At 39.8% G+C, this 21236-nt stretch overlaps 6 protein-coding genes and 2 long non-coding RNA genes across 14 annotated transcripts; 6 read left to right on the top strand and 2 right to left on the bottom strand.

Moving 5' to 3' along the window:
• The first annotated feature begins 9 nt into the window (after positions 1-9).
• Positions 10-1065, top strand: LOC116922192. The gene is made up of 2 exons (XM_032928628.2): positions 10-166; positions 240-1065. Exon 2 carries the CDS (start codon positions 273-275, stop codon positions 972-974), a length of 702 nt encoding a protein of 233 aa, XP_032784519.1. The 5' UTR covers positions 10-166; positions 240-272; the 3' UTR covers positions 975-1065.
• A 993-nt stretch (positions 1066-2058) lies between these two features.
• LOC116922198 lies at positions 2059-3024 on the top strand. Its single transcript, XM_032928633.2, has 3 exons — positions 2059-2219; positions 2359-2490; positions 2665-3024. The coding sequence occupies exons 1-3, from the start codon at positions 2199-2201 to the stop codon at positions 2788-2790; spliced, it is 279 nt and encodes a 92-aa protein (XP_032784524.1). The 5' UTR covers positions 2059-2198; the 3' UTR covers positions 2791-3024.
• Positions 2869-4087, bottom strand: LOC116922202. Its single transcript, XR_004393924.2, has 3 exons — positions 3790-4087; positions 3597-3730; positions 2869-3529 (listed from the first exon to the last, which is right to left on the bottom strand). It is a non-coding gene; the product is annotated as an uncharacterized LOC116922202 (long non-coding RNA).
• LOC116922196 lies at positions 3997-4725 on the top strand. Its single transcript, XM_032928631.2, has 2 exons — positions 3997-4135; positions 4252-4725. The coding sequence occupies exons 1-2, from the start codon at positions 4118-4120 to the stop codon at positions 4516-4518; spliced, it is 285 nt and encodes a 94-aa protein (XP_032784522.1). The 5' UTR covers positions 3997-4117; the 3' UTR covers positions 4519-4725.
• Positions 4726-7540: 2815 nt separating this feature from the next.
• Positions 7541-13156, top strand: LOC116922164 (zinc finger MYM-type protein 2). Of its 6 annotated transcripts, none has more exons than XM_032928584.2 (13): positions 7541-7678; positions 8582-8925; positions 8991-9378; positions 9442-9608; positions 9672-9865; positions 9929-10114; positions 10179-10460; positions 10521-11074; positions 11161-11729; positions 11794-11991; positions 12058-12501; positions 12565-12676; positions 12767-13156. In XM_032928584.2, exons 2-13 carry the CDS (start codon positions 8583-8585, stop codon positions 12942-12944), a joined length of 3615 nt encoding a protein of 1204 aa, XP_032784475.2. In that variant the 5' UTR covers positions 7541-7678; position 8582; the 3' UTR covers positions 12945-13156. The 6 variants fall into 6 exon arrangements, with proteins under 6 accessions (XP_032784475.2, XP_032784477.2, XP_032784474.2 ...); XM_032928586.2 differs by lacking the exon at positions 7541-7678 and adding an exon at positions 8186-8466 and having other exon boundaries at positions 8582-8841; XM_032928583.2 differs by lacking the exon at positions 7541-7678 and adding an exon at positions 8187-8495.
• A 301-nt stretch (positions 13157-13457) lies between these two features.
• Positions 13458-16907, top strand: LOC116922182 (synapse-associated protein of 47 kDa). Of its 2 annotated transcripts, none has more exons than XM_032928614.2 (9): positions 13458-13615; positions 14045-14191; positions 14260-14490; positions 14553-14686; positions 14755-14889; positions 14968-15107; positions 15166-15317; positions 15380-15508; positions 15610-16907. In XM_032928614.2, the coding sequence occupies exons 2-9, from the start codon at positions 14053-14055 to the stop codon at positions 15750-15752; spliced, it is 1203 nt and encodes a 400-aa protein (XP_032784505.2). In that variant the 5' UTR covers positions 13458-13615; positions 14045-14052; the 3' UTR covers positions 15753-16907. The 2 variants fall into 2 exon arrangements, with proteins under 2 accessions (XP_032784505.2, XP_032784506.2); XM_032928615.2 differs by having other exon boundaries at positions 15380-15516; positions 15610-15744.
• Positions 16908-17539: 632 nt separating this feature from the next.
• LOC116922181 (calreticulin) lies at positions 17540-19930 on the top strand. The gene is made up of 7 exons (XM_032928613.2): positions 17540-17700; positions 18294-18398; positions 18485-18688; positions 18765-18916; positions 18986-19294; positions 19361-19525; positions 19583-19930. The coding sequence occupies exons 1-7, from the start codon at positions 17619-17621 to the stop codon at positions 19793-19795; spliced, it is 1230 nt and encodes a 409-aa protein (XP_032784504.2). The 5' UTR covers positions 17540-17618; the 3' UTR covers positions 19796-19930.
• LOC123471593 lies at positions 17614-18310 on the bottom strand. Its single transcript, XR_006646398.1, has 2 exons — positions 18174-18310; positions 17614-18049 (listed from the first exon to the last, which is right to left on the bottom strand). It is a non-coding gene; the product is annotated as an uncharacterized LOC123471593 (long non-coding RNA).
• Positions 19931-21236: the final 1306 nt, after the last annotated feature.

The following is a 21236-nucleotide window of genomic DNA, read 5'->3' as shown; positions in this document are numbered from 1 at the left end:
CATACAATAAAAATTTTGAAATAAACTCCATTCCAATCGAAGAATTTGACACCACGGAAAGAAGAACGAAGAAATGGCTACAAGATAAAAAATAAATAAAAAAACAAAACAAACAAAAAACAAGTAACAAAAATGGTGACGAAAATTGTGAGAAACTTAGTTTAAGGTAAGGCACTAAATCTTCTGATGGAGGTGATTTACAAGCCAGATATTGTTTTAATTCATCTGTTGTATTTCAGCCATGATTTTGAGAAAGGAATAGTGACATAAGGATGAGGATAACTCCAAGGAGGCTAGTGTATTCAGGACTTTTTGCCTTAGGAATGTTGTGCTTGATTAAGTACATCAACTATCGAAGAGGTGAGTCTGCCCAACCAGAGTGCCTAAACCGTAGACCAGATGACCAGCTCAGAGTGATCTTCCTTGCTGAACGGGTCCATAGGGCATTGGAAATACTGCAAGTGCAACATTTCATCTGTTATGAGAGCCTCTGGGCTTCTCTCTATAATGAAGGCCCAAGAATGTGGGAAAATGTTGTCGAGATGTGTTTGATAGATGACACCTTGGCTCAGCAAGATGAAGCATTTATTGCCAGGTTCTTCAGGACACAAGACCTTATCCTGGACTATGATATGCTGGAAGGTGTTTATGTGGTCAAATTAATGGATAAAGTTAACTTTCCTGGACTTCCGAATGCGGTCGGCCCAGATGTCAGCGCTCGACTGATATTATTTCTGCAACGGTCCGAATTCATGATGATGCGCAAGGCCGGTTTGAAAAGAGCTCTTTTACCTGACGATTGCGAAAATCCTCTGCTCGAATGCTTTCCTAGTCAGCTTGCCTTACCACCGCTTTCGAGAATCAAGTACGGGCCGAATCAGTATTTTCCAGCACCACGTGAAGGCATAGAAATACAAAAGTATCATTACCCTGATGATTGGTGGCTTCAAAGGAAGATCCCTTCCTTGTGTTGATTGTCTCATCCCCCCGTGAAATTTTTAGTTTTGAAATCACCTTGTGGTGGTTTTGTACGACACTGAAAATACATACCAATTTTTAACTCTTTGTGCAACCCAGTGTTACTTTTGTGTCGGTTTTGATTGAGATCTCTAAAATTCGGAACAGAATGCCTGCTGGCTATAATAAAACGGTTGATTTGACGAAAAAATGGCCATTTTTCACCAACGGCGAAAATGCTTTTACATTGCGCAGAGAAAACATGGGAAAATAACAGATGGTCGTTTTCCTTTTATAACATTAAGTATAGAGCCCTATTGGAAGACATACTTTCTAGCAACCTGTAACAAAGGAAAAATGACATACTGGGTGCATTTCCTCATTTAAAAAAAAGATAAAAATTCAGAAAAAGTGGCAAACCATACGAGCAGATTGTGTGTCGTCATCTGCCAGCAGTCGATATTTTGCAAAGTTGGTAGATGACCAGAAGAAAGCAGTGCAACATGTTATGGCTGCAGCAACAAAAATGTACCCAAGGCTTTTAGAATATGTGAACAAAATTATGACCTAAATTGTTGTGTGCCACAGCGTTCAACTGGCCTCAATTGTTCGTCTTCTTCTATTTTTAAACACAAATATTTTCGCCTTTTTTTATGTGCCGACGTAGACTACTAAATATATAATCTTTGACCTTTTGCTCTCAATGACAACCTCACGCCGTTACTGCATCAGCAGCAGGGTGTGTGTCAGTGAGAAGATGATGATTATATGACCTGTACGTGTGCTTGGGTATTCTTTTATATTCCTCCTCGGCAAAAGAAGTTGACTAATGAGTTTGTCCTAGAAAACGCCAGAGAAAATGAGGGCCCCAGACCCATCTTTCATGCATGCTTGCTTGCCACTGTTCTTAAAGGTCATTATAGCACACACACACACACAGATAGCACGACTCGAAAGAAATGAAGCATAAAGTGAAACGAAAAAGAAAAAAAGGGGGAAATTTTTCAGCAAAATAACGGGCAGGAAACCATCGTGAGCGTTGCGGTCAGGTGAGCTTTTGAGGGGGGAAGATCACCGTCACTTAATACAGGACATATGTACCAAAGGGGGATAGAACTGCCCTCCTCTCACGTGTTCCTCCGAGTACCTGTGGATGTATAAAAGCCTTCCGAATTTCTAGATTCAGCATCAGTTGTTTGAAAGCAGCAGTTCTCCCAGCAACCCATCTACATTCACTCAAAATGCCTTCCATGAAATTGATGGTAAGTTCCAAGGCTTTACTTGTCTACCATGTTGTGTTTTACTCGAATTCTTAAGGTAGCCATTAGTTTGTAATGCCTTTTCTGAAAATATTCTTACTTTTTGTTGCCGATCCGTTTTTTTTTTTCTTTCTCTTTACAGTTGGTCGTCTTGGCCGCTTTCGTTGCCTACGTCTCGGCCCAATCTGGCTATGCCGCCCCGTCCTACTCCGCACCATCTTATTCCGCAGGAGATTACAAGCCCGGTTATGCCAACGGCCGCGTGAAGATGCAGGTAAATTACTCGTAACTATTTTTCAGAAGAAAAAAAAAAAGAAAGCTGACGTGACTAAATTTCTCCACTGGTTTGTTTTGGTGTAAAATTAAATTGAAATTGTGTTCTCAATTCAATCAAAATTCTTTGCCACATCACCTATATATTTTCGTACAATTCATTTGCGGCGAACAGGTGTACCGTGGACCCAACAAGGACTACGGAAAGGACTACGGAAAGGGCTACGATGGCGCTTTCGCTCCCTGGGGCTTCTACGTCACACAACCTGAAGACAACAAACCTTACGGAAAGGGCTATTAAGGCTACCGGCTAAAAATCATTTCTGCAGCGCTTTGGCCTGTGGTTATCCATCACAACGGTGAAAATCAATGCCCTCCCCTCAAGACTCACCATCACCTGAGAAAGAAAAAGAAAAAACAATTATAATATATGTATTTGATGACAACAAATGCGGCTGGACTCCGCGGCTTGTTGCCAAAAAAGTTTTGTATTTCCTGCGATCATGAAATATAAAATAATTTAAAAAAATTAAAATCACGTTTGAACGATTTCTTTTTTATGGTTTTATATCCGTGCCGATTCGTTCACCGATAAACGTCTAAATTTTGAATCTGGGTTGAACGATTCAGCTAAACCGGAATCGTTGGGGAAAGAGTCAAGGTATAACTTGGTTCCAGGAAAAAGGATGTCGTTATTAAATGACATCATTTACAACCAAGCCTAGAGCAACCGCTTATTCGACACAATTTCTATTCGGCCATCACTTCTGTTATAATTTGGAGTTAAGAATGAGACCAACCTTTTGCTCCTGTTGCCTGTTGGATACGTATAAACTTGCGTTACTATAGGCCACGTCTTGATATGAACGATGGCTGTTCTCATTTCATTCCGTTTCTCCAACACTGATAGGAAATACTCTTAAGGCATAGGGTGGAACCGCTTTGTTTCCTTTTCTATTAGCTCGTCTGCCAAAACATATGGCTAATTTAGAGCCACCTGCTATTTCTTAAGAATTTTACTGTTCCTCATACAAGTTTACCTTAAGGAGAAATTTCAAACACGAATAAAAATGTGTATCGCCAAATTAAACGAACCTTTAATTAAACCTAGTCCCAATTTGAGGTCTTCGACCTGGATTATGAACTCCAGGCGTTTATGTAGGCCCAATGTCATGTTTTTTTGTTTCTCTCTGTTCTATTCGGTGCGTGCTGATTTGCGGATTAGCGTATTCGCGATTCACCTGAAAGAGAGACAAATTTAAGTAAATTTATTGGTTTAAATAAATGGAAATCTTGATACTTTTCTGGGCGTCAAAAGGTATTAGCAAGGACATTGGTACACTTTTTTGCTTCAAAGCTATAAAAACAAAACAGTGAGGGCACCTCCATCCTGCGGCTATGGCTAGGTATGAAGACACGAGCACCATGTTCACGGGGCGGAGCAGTTGGGCGGGCAGGTATATCGGTAAGAGCGTTATGGGCTGAAGCCAATCAGCATCATTTTTTTTTTCTTTCCTTCCTCCCCAATTTGTTTTTCCTAGTTTCACTCGGGTATATAAGCCAACCGTTCAAGTCCTAAAATCATCCAGTCTTCATCCGACGACATCTACTACAACTACAATCCAACAATGGCTTCTATGAAATTGGTAAGTTACTACAATTACCTTCACAATTCCAAACATGTTCATGTTTTTGCTACGATTCCGGATCTTTGTCTCATGCAAACCGTTGAATTTTCTTGTGTTTTTTTTTTTTTCCACAGTTCGTTCTCTTGGCTGTCGTTGTCGCCATGGTCGCTGCTTATCCGCAGGGTTACGATGCTCCTTACGAGGCCGCTCCATCATCCGGCTACGCTGCTCCTGCCTACAAAGGTGGTGCAGGATACGCTAACGGTCGTGTCAAGATGCAAGTCTACCGTGGTCCCAGCAAGGGTTACGAAGGCAAGGGAGGTTATGGCGGTGACTACGGTTTCGCTCCATGGGGATTCTACGTCACACAGCCCGAAGACAACAAAGCTTACGGTTATTAAGGAACTCGACTAAAACATCAAAAACGATAACAGCTTTTTGAGTTTACCATCTGATTCGAACGGCACAATGAAAACCACGCGTGCGGCTGGACCACTCCGCGCTCATCTGACCATTTGATTTTGTCATCCATTTCATCTGACATTGTTATTATTATTTCTCGTTTTTATTGCGTTCCAATTTCGCAATAAACAAATCATTCACTCATACATGTCGCTCTCGTCTAAATCTCCTTTTAAATTTCAAGACATTTTTTGTGGTTAATTTTCACAGTAATTCAGTTACCCACTTTCAGCCAAGCCATTTTCCAGATACGAACACCAAATCAACTAGTCCTGGGTACCGTATACTTCACAGCTGCACCGAACGACAAATACCTAATCCAGATAGATTTTGAATTAGCAAAAAAATTTTAATTTTTGGGCTAGTTATTACTTTTCTCATAAGAAATAAAACAGTTAAACTGGGCATTTCACCAAAACGACATACGAACACCGCCAAATTGTCACTTAGATAACGGTTGCACAGTTAGTTGTTGTTCAAGGAAACGCAGACGATTCAATGTGTTGCCACTATTGGCGAAAAAACAGCCAGTAAATTGATACACCTAGGGCAAAACACCAAACATGGGAAAACCACAGGGTGTAACTGCACCTACGAGAACTTAATATTAACCAAGGATTTCTTAAAATCTATGCTAAAAGGAGTAGTAAAATGGGACCTGGTTTGAGTTGGTAACAAAGGATTCTAGTTCAAATAAGGTTATAACGTTAAAGCCAATGCCTTCAAAGAAATACATCTGGCCAGGACCCAGTTTACAGTCGACGTTGAAGTTAACAGGAATTTCAACGAATCATCTAACTACAATCACGACTACTATAATCTAACTATGACGACTACAGCAAAATTGTGACACCCCGCAGAATTCGAATGACTAGAAGTTGGCCACACCCACGCAACGGTGACTTTGTGCTAATTTGGTACGTGAAAAGGGCCAGAATTGCACCAGTAGCTAACCCCATATTTTAGAAGTCCTGGATCTGTGTTTTACCAACGAGCTATTCTTTTCTTCAACAATTATCTATTTCACGTGTTAAAAATTTGGTGGTTTGATCAGAGTCATTAAGCTTTGGTTTGGTCTTAATGGTGGCTGATCAAGTGATCAGAATGTTTTGGAGAACATTTTGATAGAATTGGCAACAGTGGAAACTTCTATGCTAAATTTAGATTACTGCTTTTTAATTTTTCAGATGAGCATTTTAATTGGGTATGGAAAACAAAAATAACTTACCACAGTCCTTAGATCAGTATTTAAACAGCCACCCTTAATTTTCTCCACCCAAATAGTGTTCACCACTTTTAGCCTCAAGGAATGAAGGAAAAACATGGCGGAGTCATACCCCGGAGAATGGTTACGGTGGCAATCGATACTCGACTTTTATAGAGCAAATTTATTGCCCAACGAAGTTTACTTAAGGTGGATCTTTCTAGACCACGTTGCAATCTGTAACTGAAAATTTTGGATATTATGAAACTGCCTACAGCGTGCCACCTAAGATGGTTGCAGGATGAAACCTGGAATAGAATCATCGAACACAATGGTTCCCAGGATGCAGCGTTGCCAACTACTTTTGGCCGTTTTCCCGGTTTTGTCGTTAAAAAAATCCCGGAACGATCCCGGTTTCAGATTTTTCTCAAAAATCCCGGAAATTGATGGAAAAATCCCGGTTTTTAGTTTAAATGAATTTAAATGCTGTTTTTGCTATTTTTTTAAAGACGGAAACACTTGCTTGTTTATTGGAAGACAAATACTGCATTGAACGAACGAGATCTCTCTGGATTATACCACATTAAATGAATCGCAAAACAATTGTTGCAATTAATTACTGAAATTACAAAGACAAAATTAAAAAGCATTTTGATTAGAAGGTGGGAATTGAAAATTATTCAATTGACATTGTGTCACAATGATTGTGAGAGGGATATGACAAGAAAAATTCTTAAAGCTAGTCAGTGCGACGAGAAGAAGCAGAATGGGATTTTTTTTTCTTCGTAAACCACTTGGAAGACAACATGGATTCAGGGATCTCCCAGTCATTTAAAAGACCTCGTCTTATTCTATCTCAAAAACATGCTTACCGAATAAGCTGGGGCAACATCACAAAACTAAACAATTCAATCAATCAAAATTTTCTGAATAAAATTCAGACCATCTGTCGTCGCCTCGTCGAGTAGCGCGTCGCCTGCTCTTGGCCTCTTGCTCTTGACTTCTTAATTCTTACACGACAGGCAATTATAGGGTTAGGCACGTTAATAACATAGGTATGCAACCAACGACACCTATCGAGTATTGATAAGGTCTTCAAAAAACTATACGAAAAATGGGATTTAAAGTGTAAAAAAACATCGATTTTACGATTTATATAGTATCACACACAAAAAATATTTTATTAGGCAAAATTCCCGGAAAAAACCCGGTTTTGGTCAAATCCCGGCGTTTCTCCCGGGTGCCACTCCAAAATCTCGGCTAGTTGGCAACACTGCCAGGATGTTCGCCTGAGGCCAGAGGTATGCTATGGATGTCCGACGCCGTATGTGGCTCAAACTGAAAATCCTATTTAGCCATTTCATGTCACCGATCACTAGAGAGAGAATTATTCTTTCTTTAGATTATGTCCTTGCTCGACAGATTCCAGCAGAGTTCCAGCGTAGTTAGTAGGGTTAGAAATGGCGTTGCATATCACAATGAAACTCGGATACAGTTGGGTTGTTCTACAAAATTTCATCGATTAACGATGAACAAGTATTTTAATCATACGGCTACGATACATCTGACAATAATTCGTTCAAAGAAATTTGCTAAATTAAGAAAAAAACTTAATCTCCGATTAGTAGGAAACGTAGAACATCACCTCGAAATCCGTTTACGCTGGCGGCGTTTTTGAGAAAGAAATTCACCCTCTTCCTTTTCCGAAGCTTCGACTTCAGTCGAGTTTCATTTTCCCTTTTGGTGACCCCTGCCTTTTCTTGTTTCCATATGGTCTTTAGTCGGCTTTCAAATAAATCAGTATCTCCTTATCTTAGGAACAGCGAAGTAGGTTACTTGTTGCTGATGTTTTCCCCGATCATTACTGGCATTTGAACTTTGTCAATTCCAACATGGTAATTGAATTTAGTCCGTTATACGATGACCTTGGTCAATCGATGTTTTAGTTTTAAGTATATTTCTGTAATACTACAATTGACTTGATTATGGGTATTCATTCAATTGAAAATTGCGTTGCAGTGATAACTGTCTACCCATCGGTCAAAATCTCTAACCAGGGGTACAGAGGGTGACCCCTATACCTCTGGTATGACTAATGAACGCACCCGATGAATACTTGGCAAACACTACGAACGCCTCCTTTTTCTACCTTACCCTACCCTTCTTCCTCATTGTCCGCCATTGTTCAAGGTTGCCAAATACGTGAGGACTTCTTGGCGTCGAATATTTTTTGGCAAACAATTGCACTTCAAAAAATGCGTAGCAACTTTCAACATAATAAAAGCGTCGCTTGCTTGACAGAAGAATGTTCTGTTTATTTTTCAAAGTTGCCAACGTGGCAATATTTTGGATGAAATCCTAATTCCAAAATGGATGTTCATCGAGGAAATCTATTGATTAAATTTGGCATCGTTCAAATGCTTCATCGCGTTTCTGTAGTGTTTTGAAGGCAAACAAGTAAATTTTGTTAGCGGTTTAATTGTAGCTTTTTATTTCCGTTTATTCACTGTGTTATACATGTTTGTTTTACCTTGCGTGTTTATTGCGTGCCGGTGTACTTCTATTTTATTATCTGGAAAGCACCTTCGATACAAACAGATTTACAGCATGTATCCCCATCATTAAACTTGGGAAAGCATAAGCTTAAGGATTCAAGAGAGAACAGCTAATATTTTCCACAGAAGTAACAAAATTTAAAAATATAACCATACAGTATAAAGGTTTTTCTCCACATTTATGAAATGTACATATGTAAATTCCAGTACGGTGTCAACAAGAAATGTTTTCTTTATTTACAGGATGGAAAAACTTATCGAAAATAAAGAGGCTGAAAAAAAGGAATTGGAAACATCTTCATTACAATCTAGTTGTTCAAATAAGCTGGACAGTGACATCATTGAAGTGTTTCAAGAAATTGAGAAATCAACTTCAGATAATGTCTTTGTTGTTGAACGTGTTGTTAATGGTAGTGTAAGCACTGTAAAAAGCTCAAGACCTTCATTTTCATCTGAAACAGAAGATATTCCCAGCAAGCACACATCAGTATCCGTTACATCAGGTGAAAGTTCTGAAAAAATTCAGGCAGCTAAAAGGGGTGTTGAAATTGTCAAAGAAATAGCTGGTGATTTTTCACAAGAGCCAGGTATAACTCCCATGTCATTAAAGTCTACTTTGTCTGATATTAATTATTTGTGTGTCATTATGCAGAAATTTGTGATGATCTTCGAGTGATCGCGGAGATATCAGCAACTGAAGAATCATCATCTGAACAAGATTCTGTTTTAAAATCAAAAAAAGGGCCCCTACCTGGTTTACTACCATTAGAGAAAAATTCCTCTGCATCAAACAGTCCTGAAGTTCATGTGCCCCGTAAAGTTGCTATGAGGTCAACAGAAAAAATAAAAGCCACAGATCAAGCAACAGATTCCAACTCCCAGCCAAAGGGAAAGAAGGATGTTGGCAAGGAAACATGCAGTGATAGCAATGGCGTACGATTATGCGATTCCTTACAACAGCATATAGTAATTGAACCCGACATAGAAATTCACACGCTTTCAGACGAATTTCAAATGGAGTTCGAAGATTCTGAAACCAGGTATAATAATAATTTAATTTAATTAATTTAATAATATAATTTAAAATTGTCACTTTTATACAGTCCCGTCATGAACAGCATTTCTAGCGTAGTCGCTACCACGTCTATCGATCAGACCGAGAAATTGGCACGAGAGACTTTAGCCTGCTGGTCTTGTCGCGTTTCTCTTCATGATAGAACGGACGCTCTCCTTTGGGAATCGATGGAGTTTTGTTCCGAGAAGTGTTTAAGTATATATCAGTTAAACATTTCAAAAAACATCATATCTCACTGTAATATCGTCTTATTGCTAGAAACCTACATGAAAGTCATCGGATCCCATTGCAACATGTGTAACGCCCAAGTGAGTGACAACATATTGGGTAAACTTTGTGTTCGCTTCGGCACCGTCATTCGCCAGTTTTGTACGGCTGATTGTCTTGAAAAGTTCAAAGGGAATCATAAATTATGCGCTACCTGCCAGGTTAACATGTCCAATAAGGAAAAGGTAACTTTAACTTTTTAAACATCGACGACATGAAATTTAAATACGAATATTGGATTTTGTCAGACACATTGTTCTCCTGTCTGCGAAGAACTCTCCCTTCGGCTCGCAAACAAGACGTATTTTTATGGAAGAAGATTTTGTTCTGTGTGTAATGAGTTAAAGGAGATTCAGGAAGAAGTCTATCTTGGTGGTCGTAGTCATTGGTTGTGTAGCAAACCGTGTCTTAATGCCTTTCGTTTCTCCAATAAGGTTTGAACTCGGTACAATCACCCAGCCAACTTATTTTCGCTAACAATATTTCGTGCTACAATAGGTGACGACACTTAATTGTGAGACGTGCTCTCGTTGTTTCGACATTAATGCAACTCCTCGTTTCGTGTCGAGGAACGCGAATAAGGGTTTACTGACGCACCATGTAACATTAAGTTGGTACTGCAGTAACGTTTGCTTTGCGATCCATCTGATTCGAAAGCGAAAGATTGAGCTCTGTGCTCGCTGTCAGGTGAAGAAATACAATGTCGACATGATCCGTAAGCCTACAGGCGACACTGTCTTTGGCAAGACAATACAAGACAAGAGCCAATTAGAAGCACAGGTATTTTCTATCCTAATTGTAAGTCGTTCGTCTTTAATCTTCTTATGTTGGTTCTTTTAGATGATATTCTTTTGCTCGCTTTATTGCTTCACTCATTATCCGATTCCGATTTCACGAGAAACTGCTCGCAAAAAAGTCAATTCAAATGAAACTGCACCACCCGCCGCTTCTTCAGTCGCCCCAACAGTCGTTTCATTACAGTCTTTGATTGTCGAGTCTCCATTGTCGTCGCAGTCACGTAGTCTTATACAACACACTACACTATCGAACCCGATTTCCCTGCAGGCACCGGTGCCGCCTCGCACTGTGACGCTCTGTAATCTCCCAGCTATTAGCACCCAGGTTACTCCGTCTATCGTCAATAACACTATGACCACAGCTTCCAGTGCAACCGGTAGTCAGCCTCCGGCAAACACGACCATGCTTCCGATCGAGCTTCAACACAAGATTGTGCTCGTTCCGCCAAAACCTAAAGAGATGAAGAATAAGTCGGTCTGGTGCCGTCCCAGTAATCTCTGTCAGAGTGAACAGACGAAATCTACGGCAGAACAGGTGAATGTCGAATTACCTAAAGTTGTTGGGTGTGACGCGAGTACATCGACAGATGAAGAAAGGTATGTTTTTTTGTTGTTTTTTTTTTAACTTCCATTAGCCTTTCACTTTGCATTTTTGACTCTTTTTTTTTTTTACTGTTTGATAGGAAGCCGCTTTACATACCTATACCTATCCCAATTCCTGTACCGATATATGTCCCAGTACCAATGGGGATGTACAACTTCCCTTCTCCGTTCCCTGTTGCTTTTCCTATGCCAATAGTTACTCCTTTTATATTTCCCGTCGGTTCTAATCTCTTGGATGAGATGATGAAAGTTATGGGAGAGGCAAAGAAAAAAGAAACGGGCGAGGAAACTCTTTCAGTTCAAGAAAATCATTCGCCCGTCCAAGAAAAAACGATCGATGCCAACGATGATCTGAAATCAACCAACGTTCCCACATCTCCCAATCCTGTCGGTCTACATGATCTCGTCGCAGATGAACACGTAGACGCTGACCCGACTGGCGCCACCGAAGAAGTAAATTTCGAGTTGGAAATTCCATCGTGCAGTATTTCGTCGTTTCGAAATGGAAGTAGAAAGCGCTCTCACTCTACTTCGCATTTTTCTTTGCCCGCGACGAAACGGCTGAGAGATATCGATTGCAGAAGCTCAAGCGACAGCGAAGAATCCACTAAAACATCCAGGTCAGACTCGCCGAGCCTGCATTTCAAAGGTATTCACGTTATTCGATCAATACAAATTTTCTTACGATAATCTGCTATGGTGTGTGATTAAAGGTGGTTTCCAGAAAGAGGCGGGAGTAAGAGCGTGGAAGGACTGGACGAAGCGGAGTGAAAACAGAAGGCTCGTCGATTGCAAATTCAGTGAAATGAGTGTTGTGGATATGAATACTTCTCTTATAGCTTTCGTGCAACAAATCAGGAAACCGGATGGCGATCGATACAGGCCAGACATCCTTCTGTATCTCATCTCGGGTAGGATTGCCTGCAGACCCGCGATGTGACTGATTTTATTGCTGAATTTGAATTGTTCTTTTTCAGGATTACAAGAGAGTTTGGCTTTTGGGGCAGACTTTCGGCGGCAGAACTTGCTGATGGATGCCGCATTGTTGCCGTTTCAAATTGAATTAGATAAACATCTTCAACCGTTTTATGACGCTCTGTTGAAAGGAATCAACTCTGGCAGCCCCACGGAAGTGATGACCTGTTTAAAAGAATCCCATTTGTGGAAGTGTCGACAGCTGGGTGTTGATTCACCTATTGTGCTCGTCTTCACGATGCTCTATTTCAACACCAAATACTTTCGTCTCTATACGGCCGAACAGCATCTGCAAATGTCGTTTGTGAACGTACAAAAGGTTCCTAAGAAAACCTTTTTAACTTCCTCTGTGGGGGGAATTTCAAACGGTGGTTCTACGGGGAAAAATGCAGCAAAAATATTTTCTCTTCAATTCGATGACACTAAAACGCAACAAGAGACTACGGGTATCGTTACGTTTCTGGCTGTAGTTTTTTCTTTGCAATTAATTATCGATACTTTACTTTCAGTTGCGGGCACCATGGATAATGTTAGGCGTAAGAAACCACTAGACATGCCACAAAATGTTGACTATTTACCTCATTGTCCAGTGAAAATTTACAACTTTTACGTTTCCAAATGGTAAATGGGAATTTCTTGTGATTCTTTTAATTTACTATTATTATTATTTTGTTTATTTTGCCCTTTTAATTAATTTCATTCTTATTACAGCCCAGAGGATGCTAAGAAACGCAAGGATTTGTTTTACTTGTTGCCTGACCCATCGTGCGCACCAGAATCGCCAGTATGGTACTCCTCACAGCCAGTGCCCCGGGAAATCTTGGCACGGATGTTACGACGCGTGTTACTCGTCGAAGAAGTACTGCATAATTTGTGTTCGTTGGATTAATATTATCAGCACCGCCATGCAACACGTGTACAACAGAAAGGCATACAAAAATGTTAATAACAATGTGTGTGTATGTGTTTATGTGTGAAGATAGGAAAACGAAAGCATGGATAACTTAACTTTAACTGATTATTGAAAAAAGGAATAACCTTAAACTATTGTGTTGCTGATTTTACGTGCTCAGTCAATAAAACTTGATCCTTTTTTTGCCACTTTTTTTATGTTAAATTTATTTGCCATTTCTCTGAAATTTAATTTCGATTGAGATTATGTTTCGTCTCAAACCCCCATAAAATTTTTGGACACGGATTATTATCGTGCAAAAGAGTAATTAGTACTTTCTAAATAGGGAGGCCAAAGAAGAAAATGGAGAGGGCTATAAACATGGAAAAGCACTTGTGAACGCTTGTTAACAGCGTACATTGTTCTGGCATAATCCCGGCTACAACATAGCAGGGTATCCCGAATCCCGATAGCCTACGACGCGGCGGCGCTTCACATTGGTTGCAAGTGGAGTTACGAACGCACTCGCGCTTCTCAACTGCATGTCAATATCATCTGTCTATTCGTTGCCGAGTGTTTCACTCTTGACGATTACGATCTAAACAATACCCTAACCTGGCATATTTCGTTTCGTTAGACGTGGCAAAACTACACGTATTTGCAACAAGGTAAATTGTGTGCTGATATTTGCTTCATTTTGTACATATTCTAGATATCAAGAATGTTAGCTTCTGTAATGGAATTTTTCAACAATTCTTTCAATTATATATCTATTACGGAAGAATTTTTCCCTATATATCACGAAATAAAGATTCGTATTTAGAAGTTGAGTAGTTTTTCGATAGTTTGCCTTATTAGTCGGTGTGAAGCTTTTTGGCTTCGTAGTTCGTACAAAATGGAACCACAGCCTGCTTGAATTTGCAATTAACATGTATAATTTCTATGAAGATCAGTTGAAAGAAATACTGCATTTAAGATATGTATAGTTTTTTACAGTCATAAAGCCATTTGTTTTCAATATGTTACTGTTTGATCCTTGTTGATTAATGGCAACTTGGGGGATAACAATCATTTAATGTACTGTTTGTATGTTCTAGAAACAACCATGTTTTCAGGATTTACAAACCAGATGAGCTCAATCTCTTCATGGATTGGGGCAAAAAAAGCAGGTGCTCCCTCAGAGGAGACAAGCCCTCAGAATCCTGAGGAACCTGTTGTTGCAGAAGCAGTTGCTTCGAGCCCAGGTTTGTTCAGATTGCGTGATCACATTGAGGATTCATAACTCTCCTTGTAATTCCTTTATGTGCTGCAGTAACTTCTGGTGTTGATGGAGGCACTCTAGAACCAGAACAGCCCAAAGGAGATCTTTTTAGTAGCATGAAGAACCAGATGAGCAGCTGGTTGTCCAAGAAGGAAAACAGTGACCAGCCGGAAGAACCAAAGGAGCCACATACAGATGAACCTGTCATAATTGAAGCAGAGACTACCAATCCTGAGGAAGAGGCTGGGGAAAATGAAGGAGAGAAGGAAGGTTTTGGCTCAGGTATACTGCCAGTAGCTTGTATTACTTAAACCAATATGTAATATTTTTCGCACTCTTTTCAGGCTTGGAAGAAGTTTCCAAAAAGACTATGCAAGGTGCTCGAACGATTGGAAGTTTCTTTGCTTCTGCCGTGAGTAAGGCTGGCAAAACTGTGACTGAAGCTGGCGCCAAAATCAAGAAAACCGTGGAAGAAACCGTAATTCAATTTGTAATTTATTCACTTTGAAAGGTAATCTTTATTCTTTTTTTTTTATTCTGCCGTAGACCATCCTCAGCGAGTTCAATAAAGAGCAAGAAGCATTCATCAAAAGCAAAAATAAAATAGAAGGATCCATCCCCCCTTGGGTCGGTTATCCGGAAGAAGAGGCTCTGAAGGCCGAAATTCTTTCTCTCTCGACTGTAATAGATTTTGCAATCAATTTAGCTTTTTTTTTGTTTTAAATAAGAACTAAATGAATTTACATATTTATATTGAAGGATCGACGCAATTTTGTAAGAAGCCCACCTGCCGGCGTGCAGTTTCAGTTTGACTATGATTCATTCTACCCGATTGCGTTAGCAACGCTAGCCGAAGATCCGAACCTGGAGACGATGCGTTTTGAACTGGTTCCAAAAATGTAATACAAAAATGCGCTATTTTGTATTACGATGCTAAAAACGTTGGTTGTATTTTAGCATCAAAGAGGAACTGTTTTGGCGCAACTATTTCTACCGGGTCAGCCTTTTAAGGCAGTCGACGGAATTGTCGTCAATGACTCAAGGAGAAGGCAACAGGGATTCAGCCAATCATTCGCGTGAATCAAGCTTCGACGAGGATGACAAGACAGGTAAACAAAATCTCCTTTGTGTTCCCAAATTATGATTTTTTCTTCAAAGTTTCGCATGGCAGAGGGTGCTGATACACCTGATTCTCCGACGAACGAGTTCGTTTCTGATTCATATCAAAGCAACACGCTGTCCAAAGACCTAAAAGAAGTGCAGGAGGGCATCAAGCGTCTCGGATCCAAGAAACCGAACGGTATTTAGGAATGTCAATTATCCTGTATTTAAGTATCAGGGAATCATGTTTAGAATTTCCTTTTCTGTTTGTTCCTCTATGAATACTAATAATAACTACAGATGAAGAATGGGAAAAGGAGTTACAGGCCGAGCTTCAGGATTACGAGCTCGGCAGCGAAGGATCTGGACAGACAGGTGGCGCTGACGCTGATGATATTGAAGAAATGTTGGACGCGGAGGAGTCACATGGGGATCTAAAGTAGTGCGTGTGTCCTGCAGGATCGTGTTACCCGTTACCCCGCATCAACCTGGACGTTCCTTGCACAGTAGTTGATGTCTTTTTTTTTTTTTAAGTTTTTTTTCTATCTTAACTATTTCGAAACGATTATTCGGTTTTTATTACAAACCAAATCATCGATGTATGCAATCCGGTTCGTGTGTCTCTGCCCATCTAAGGCGATCCCCTTACCACGTAAAGTTGTTCCTGTAGCTGCTGCCAACTAGGAAAACCAGTAATTTCTCCCCGGTATTATTATTATTATTATTTTTTTTTTTTCTTCTACTGAATTTAAGTTTTTTCTGAAATGTTTTCTTCCACACACGAGCGTTCCCCCTTTTTATTATGTGTGTGTTTTCTTTTCTAGCATTCCGATTATCGTTACAGAATGTTTGCACAGCCGTTTCTTTCGTGATTCGTAATTCGTTAGAAGATCCCCACGTTAGCCACAGTCAAAAAAATTCTTGGGTCTCATTGTTTCCTGGAAGTCGTAGGCTGGACTGTTGGATTTCATTTTCGCTCTTTAGTTTTCTTGCCCTTTTTTGCAATCGGATTTACGTTCCTCGCAGTTTTTTTCTGTTTTCGAAAGTGAGTTAGAAGTCTGTGTTAGCTAAAGAAAGAACGAATGCATAGGTTTTTTGTTTTGTTTTTTGCGTTTTTCGGTTGATGTGCGTTCTTGTCTTCGCCCTTTCTGAATGTTTGTGTTTTTTCATCGTGGAAACAAAGAGAAAACATCACCTAGTTTTTCAAGCTATTGGAAGTGATTGGCAGCAAGAAATCTTCATTATCTGTATATAATTAAACTAAACAGTAATTGGTGTTTACACACAATCGCCATGGCAGGATATTAAGAGCGGAAGAGCGGAAAAGAGGGCGTTGACCTTCAACAACATCAGTCTACAAAAAAATTCTTTCCGTTTTGCTGTGTTTTTTCGCTTTGAACAGAGCAACAGAATTCTCATGATTGAAAACAAAATTTTACGTGTCATCTTCTAATTATAAACCTTTTCACTCCTCTTTCTCTCTCTTTTTGATTGTAACATTTCTTTGTGTGTGTACACTCGTTTGTTAATCGTTTCGTTTTTATTATCTCCCTTTCGGATAAGATGTTCTCATGAATATACGGTTGTATAAGCGTTAACCGCTGACTGCGTGGTTGTTTATGATTTGTTGTTGGCACCTGAGTGACGTCGTTTTAGGTTCACATTTGGAACCAATGAGCTTCTGATATATCCCACCATCTGGAACGCAATCTAATCGCAAGAGAACACCACCCCTACGTGATCCCATGATCGCCCTACATGTGGGTAGCAAGAAAGTTTTGCCCGTTTTCAATTAAATGAAGCAATGATGTAGACACAGAAACATATTTCTGTTGTGACACGTCATCGTGTGTAGAAAGTAAGCTTTTATGTGGCAAATCGTGTTAAAGTTTTATTTCACGTTTCAAAACAGATGATTTTCCATGTGTGGTAAACATGCAATATTATTGAATTAGTTTAGTACTGAGAGTACAGTAATAAATTTATTTATTAATGGAAAGATGTATCATGAAAAAATCCAGTAAGGCTATTTTTATATTTGACACGAAGAAACTGTCAATTTCGTTCAATTTGAAACTTTGTCAACTTCTCACTGGACAGTCTTGGCGCTGTTGACACGGTGTTACCTATGATTGGCCAAGTTCGTCACGTGACCACCAGCCAATGATTCTAGTCCACAACATGCACCCCCAACTGCCCCCTTCCTCCTAATAAACGTGCACAGGCAAACAGAATTTGCTCGTCAGTTTCTATCACTCGCCTGTCCCGGTTGCCTGTGCATTGTCTTCACACACATTCATTTTGTACAAATGAAAGCTTTAACATTATTAATCGCCTTAATCGGCGTTGTTGCGGCAGAAGTCTTCCTTGACGAGAGATTCTCAGATGGAGGTAAGAAAGACACAATTTCATTTCTCTTTCCTTTTTACGTGGATGGATGACGAAGAGGGTTTACATGTCAGGGCGGTGTGGGGAGTCATTCTAGAAAATTCTTCACGAAAGCAAGAAGGTCTATGCACCCAAAGACGAATAATGTATATTCGAGCTATTTTTAACTTTTTTTTTAACATACACGATCACAGCATTTTGGCCACCATTTAAGCAAAATGCTTTCCATTTGATTCGTAAAAATTGTTAACAAGGGCGGGACAATTCCTCTTAAGGAACTTCTCAAGAGCGAAATTGCAAAAGGGTTCAAGTCCAACAGCTTTTTAAAAATCCCTGCCATGCGGGTTGATGGCTGTATCGTGGTAATCGAAGATATGATAGAAAATTCATTAGTATCAGCCGTTGTTTTATATCATTTTTCTTTGCAATAAAATTTAAATCACTTAAAACATAAAATTGTGATAATGCAACATTACCATAACCTTCAAAGTAAACTGATGACGTTTGATATGCCACGACCTCTACCCGGCGTTTTTCCTTCGAGCTCATTCTATGTGGCATGTGGTGACGTGTACGTCTTATTTTGTTTACTTCAGATGCCTGGGAGAAAAGGTGGATCCAGTCAACCAACAAAGGAGAAACAGCAGGCAAATTTGTTCTAACACATGGAAAATTCTATGGTGATGCTGAGAAAGACTTGGGTAAGTTTTAATAATATATATTTTTTTTATTATTAAACTACAGAATTAGAATGGTTCATTTCATTGTATGTTTTATTTTTACCTAGGTATTCAAACTTCTCAAGATGCCAGATTTTATGGTCTTTCAACTAAATTCAAGCCCCTCAGCAACAAAGATAAGCCACTAGTCCTTCAATTTACTGTCAAGCATGAACAGAATATTGACTGTGGAGGTGGTTATGTGAAGCTTTTTGACTGCAGCTTGCAGCAAGATGATATGCATGGAGACTCCCCATACCTAATCATGTTTGGTAATTTGTATTACATAGTGATAAGCTGTTTCAAAAACTAATGCAACCTCAATTTTGAAATTGCTTTGCTGAATAGGCCCTGACATCTGTGGCCCATCCAACAAGAAAGTCCATGTCATCTTCAATTACAAGGGAAAGAACCATCTCATCAAAAAAGAGATCAGACCCAAGGATGATGTTTATACCCACTTGTACACCCTTATTGTTAAGCCAGATCAGACCTACGAAGTGAGTGCATAATTTTTCCTATTTTGAGTGGCAAGTTATTAAATTCATTCTTTCCTACCATTTTGACAGGTTTTGATTGACAATGAAAAAGTTGAGTCTGGTGACTTGGAAAGTGACTGGGATTTCCTTCCTGCCAAGACCATCAAAGACCCTGCAGCCAAGAAGCCCGAAGATTGGGATGACCGTGCTAAGATCGATGACCCTGAGGATACCAAGCCCGCCGACTGGGATGTTCCCGAGCACATTGCTGACCCTGAAGCCAAGAAACCTGAAGATTGGGATGATGAGATGGATGGTGAATGGGAGCCAGCTATGATCGACAATCCCGCTTTCAAGGGTGAATGGAAGCCAAAACAAATTGACAACCCAGCCTACAAGGTACGTGCATAGCTCTACCTTTAAGCTCATTGCAGTTCTTCATAGTTCTGTGGTCTGTAATTTTAGGGTGTTTGGGTCCATCCCGAAATCGATAATCCCGAGTACGCCCCTGACGCCTCCATTGGCAAATACGACGAGTCTTGCATCATTGGTTTCGATTTGTGGCAAGTGAAGTCTGGTACAATCTTTGACAACGTTCTCGTCACTGATGATATCGAGGAAGCCAAGAAGGTATGTATAGCAGTTTATCTACTCAAAGAATTTCATTTATAAGTTTTTCTTTTATAGATCGGTGACGAACTGTGGACTGCCACGAGCAAGGCTGAGAAGAAGATGAAGGAAGCTCAGGAAGAGGAAGATCGAAAGAAGCTGGAGGAAGAGGCCAAGTCAAAGAAAGAAGACAATGAGGATGACGACGATGAAGACGAAGACGATGCTGAGCCCAGCAAACCCGCAACACCTGCTGATGATGCCGACAGCGCAGATCACGACGAGTTGTAAATGCAAAAAAATAAAATTAAAAAAAAAATAAAAAAAAAAATGAATGAAATGAGGGGACAAACAGACACAGGGATGAGCTGAAAGAAAACTTAGGTTCCACCAAAAACAATACAACAAAAAGTTGCTATAATTTAATCAGCTGTTCCATCTTTATCGTCGTTTATTAAGTTGTCACAGTTCAACAGAGGTATTAATATCTGATGCATTTCAGTTCCAATAACATTTCTAAAAAAGTTGCAGAGGAATTCTAGCTCAAGAAAAAAAAAACCTTTTTGGAATTGAAATTGAAAAAGAAAATTTAGACTGTTATATTGCTTCCCGTTTCTTTGTAGTCTTGTTTCTTTGTTTTATTTTTTTTTTCTTCTCCTCATGGTGTTGTTTTGTAAGTCTGCGTCTATTTGAATGAAGGTTTTTTTTTTTTTCGATTCAAGCGTTTAAATCATTTCTTATATTCAAAATGAGCTCATAGCGCCCGTTTAATTCCTACTTTTTAAAAATACAATACCGACTTCTCGTGTTGGGAGGTTGGTGTGATGGATCAAAAATCGATTGGTGTGATATTTCAATTCGGAATGGGTTCGTTCTTAGCTAGGCAGTTGAAATCTCTTCCGCAAGATGTCGTTAGTAGTTTTCAGTCGTCACCATATCGTCAGACTGACAAAGAAGCTCGAAAAGTCGAGAGCGACTCATTGACTTGATGAAAGCAACAGTAAAGTTGATGGTACAAGTAAGCCATTCCGGTTCTTAACACGTTACTTGGTTGAAGGTACAAAAACCTACATAACAATGGATAGAGATTAACTGACGTGAAAACAAATCTACATTTGTTAGGAACGGGCAAAATCTGCTGTATCAGGTAAAAATGAGGGGCGAAATTGGCGACATTCTTTGAACACTTGATGAAGAACTGGCGTTAGACACGACAGGAAGTCCGACATTGGAGACGATTGCCTGGATAGACTCATCCGAAACTCTTAACAATGGCTGATGTAATGGAATCAAGCATGGCGGATGTGAAAAAGGCGTTGTTCTGATATGGTGAGTCTAGTTTGCACTGACTCTCTTTTTTAATAAAATTCGCACGATTTCCGGGAGGGAGAGACTTCATTCTTTACAGTCAGGCAAGTGGTTCTGTGCGTGCCACGAGACACACAACTTGTCCCGATGGCATCGCCGGAGGACTCGTAATTTTGCCGGCCTCATCTTGCACATCCAATTTGGCTTACGAGGTCTCTTTTTATGGTTTTGATTTAACGTTTGAAACAAAAGCTGAGAGAAATGAATCGAGGAAGAATGCAAACCGCATGACAGTTGCCCAGGGTTCTTCCATTACTTCTCGGGGGGTGTTCTCATCGAAGGAAAACAGTTTCCAAACGTCTTATACTACACTGAAAGAACTTCATTTCGGGAAGTAAATCCTTGATGTTTGTGTAAAGAAAGT

The sequence above is a fragment of the Daphnia magna genome, linkage group LG4 (genome assembly GCF_020631705.1).
Source record: "Daphnia magna isolate NIES linkage group LG4, ASM2063170v1.1, whole genome shotgun sequence".
In the NCBI taxonomy this organism is placed as follows: domain Eukaryota; kingdom Metazoa; phylum Arthropoda; class Branchiopoda; order Diplostraca; family Daphniidae; genus Daphnia; species Daphnia magna.
This window is presented reverse-complemented; position numbering and strand designations above follow the sequence as displayed.

Excerpts from the sequence above, each read along its gene's own strand:
- LOC116922181 (XM_032928613.2), top strand. The coding sequence starts at position 17,619 with ATGAAAGCTTTAACATTATTAATCGCCTTAATCGGCGTTGTTGCGGCA. Across the intron at positions 17,701-18,293 it reads CGAGAGATTCTCAGATGGAG|ATGCCTGGGAGAAAAGGTGG; the intron begins GTAAGAAAGACA and ends TGTTTACTTCAG. Across the intron at positions 18,917-18,985 it reads AGCCAGATCAGACCTACGAA|GTTTTGATTGACAATGAAAA; the intron begins GTGAGTGCATAA and ends CCATTTTGACAG.
- LOC116922192 (XM_032928628.2), top strand. The coding sequence starts at position 273 with ATGAGGATAACTCCAAGGAGGCTAGTGTATTCAGGACTTTTTGCCTTA.
- LOC116922164 (XM_032928584.2), top strand. The coding sequence starts at position 8,583 with ATGGAAAAACTTATCGAAAATAAAGAGGCTGAAAAAAAGGAATTGGAA. Across the intron at positions 8,926-8,990 it reads TGATTTTTCACAAGAGCCAG|AAATTTGTGATGATCTTCGA; the intron begins GTATAACTCCCA and ends GTCATTATGCAG. Across the intron at positions 12,502-12,564 it reads AACGCAACAAGAGACTACGG|TTGCGGGCACCATGGATAAT; the intron begins GTATCGTTACGT and ends CTTTACTTTCAG.
- LOC116922198 (XM_032928633.2), top strand. The coding sequence starts at position 2,199 with ATGCCTTCCATGAAATTGATG. Across the intron at positions 2,220-2,358 it reads TGCCTTCCATGAAATTGATG|TTGGTCGTCTTGGCCGCTTT; the intron begins GTAAGTTCCAAG and ends TTCTCTTTACAG. Across the intron at positions 2,491-2,664 it reads ACGGCCGCGTGAAGATGCAG|GTGTACCGTGGACCCAACAA; the intron begins GTAAATTACTCG and ends TGCGGCGAACAG.
- LOC116922182 (XM_032928614.2), top strand. The coding sequence starts at position 14,053 with ATGTTTTCAGGATTTACAAACCAGATGAGCTCAATCTCTTCATGGATT. Across the intron at positions 14,890-14,967 it reads AAATTCTTTCTCTCTCGACT|GATCGACGCAATTTTGTAAG; the intron begins GTAATAGATTTT and ends TTTATATTGAAG. Across the intron at positions 15,318-15,379 it reads CGACGAGGATGACAAGACAG|AGGGTGCTGATACACCTGAT; the intron begins GTAAACAAAATC and ends TTCGCATGGCAG.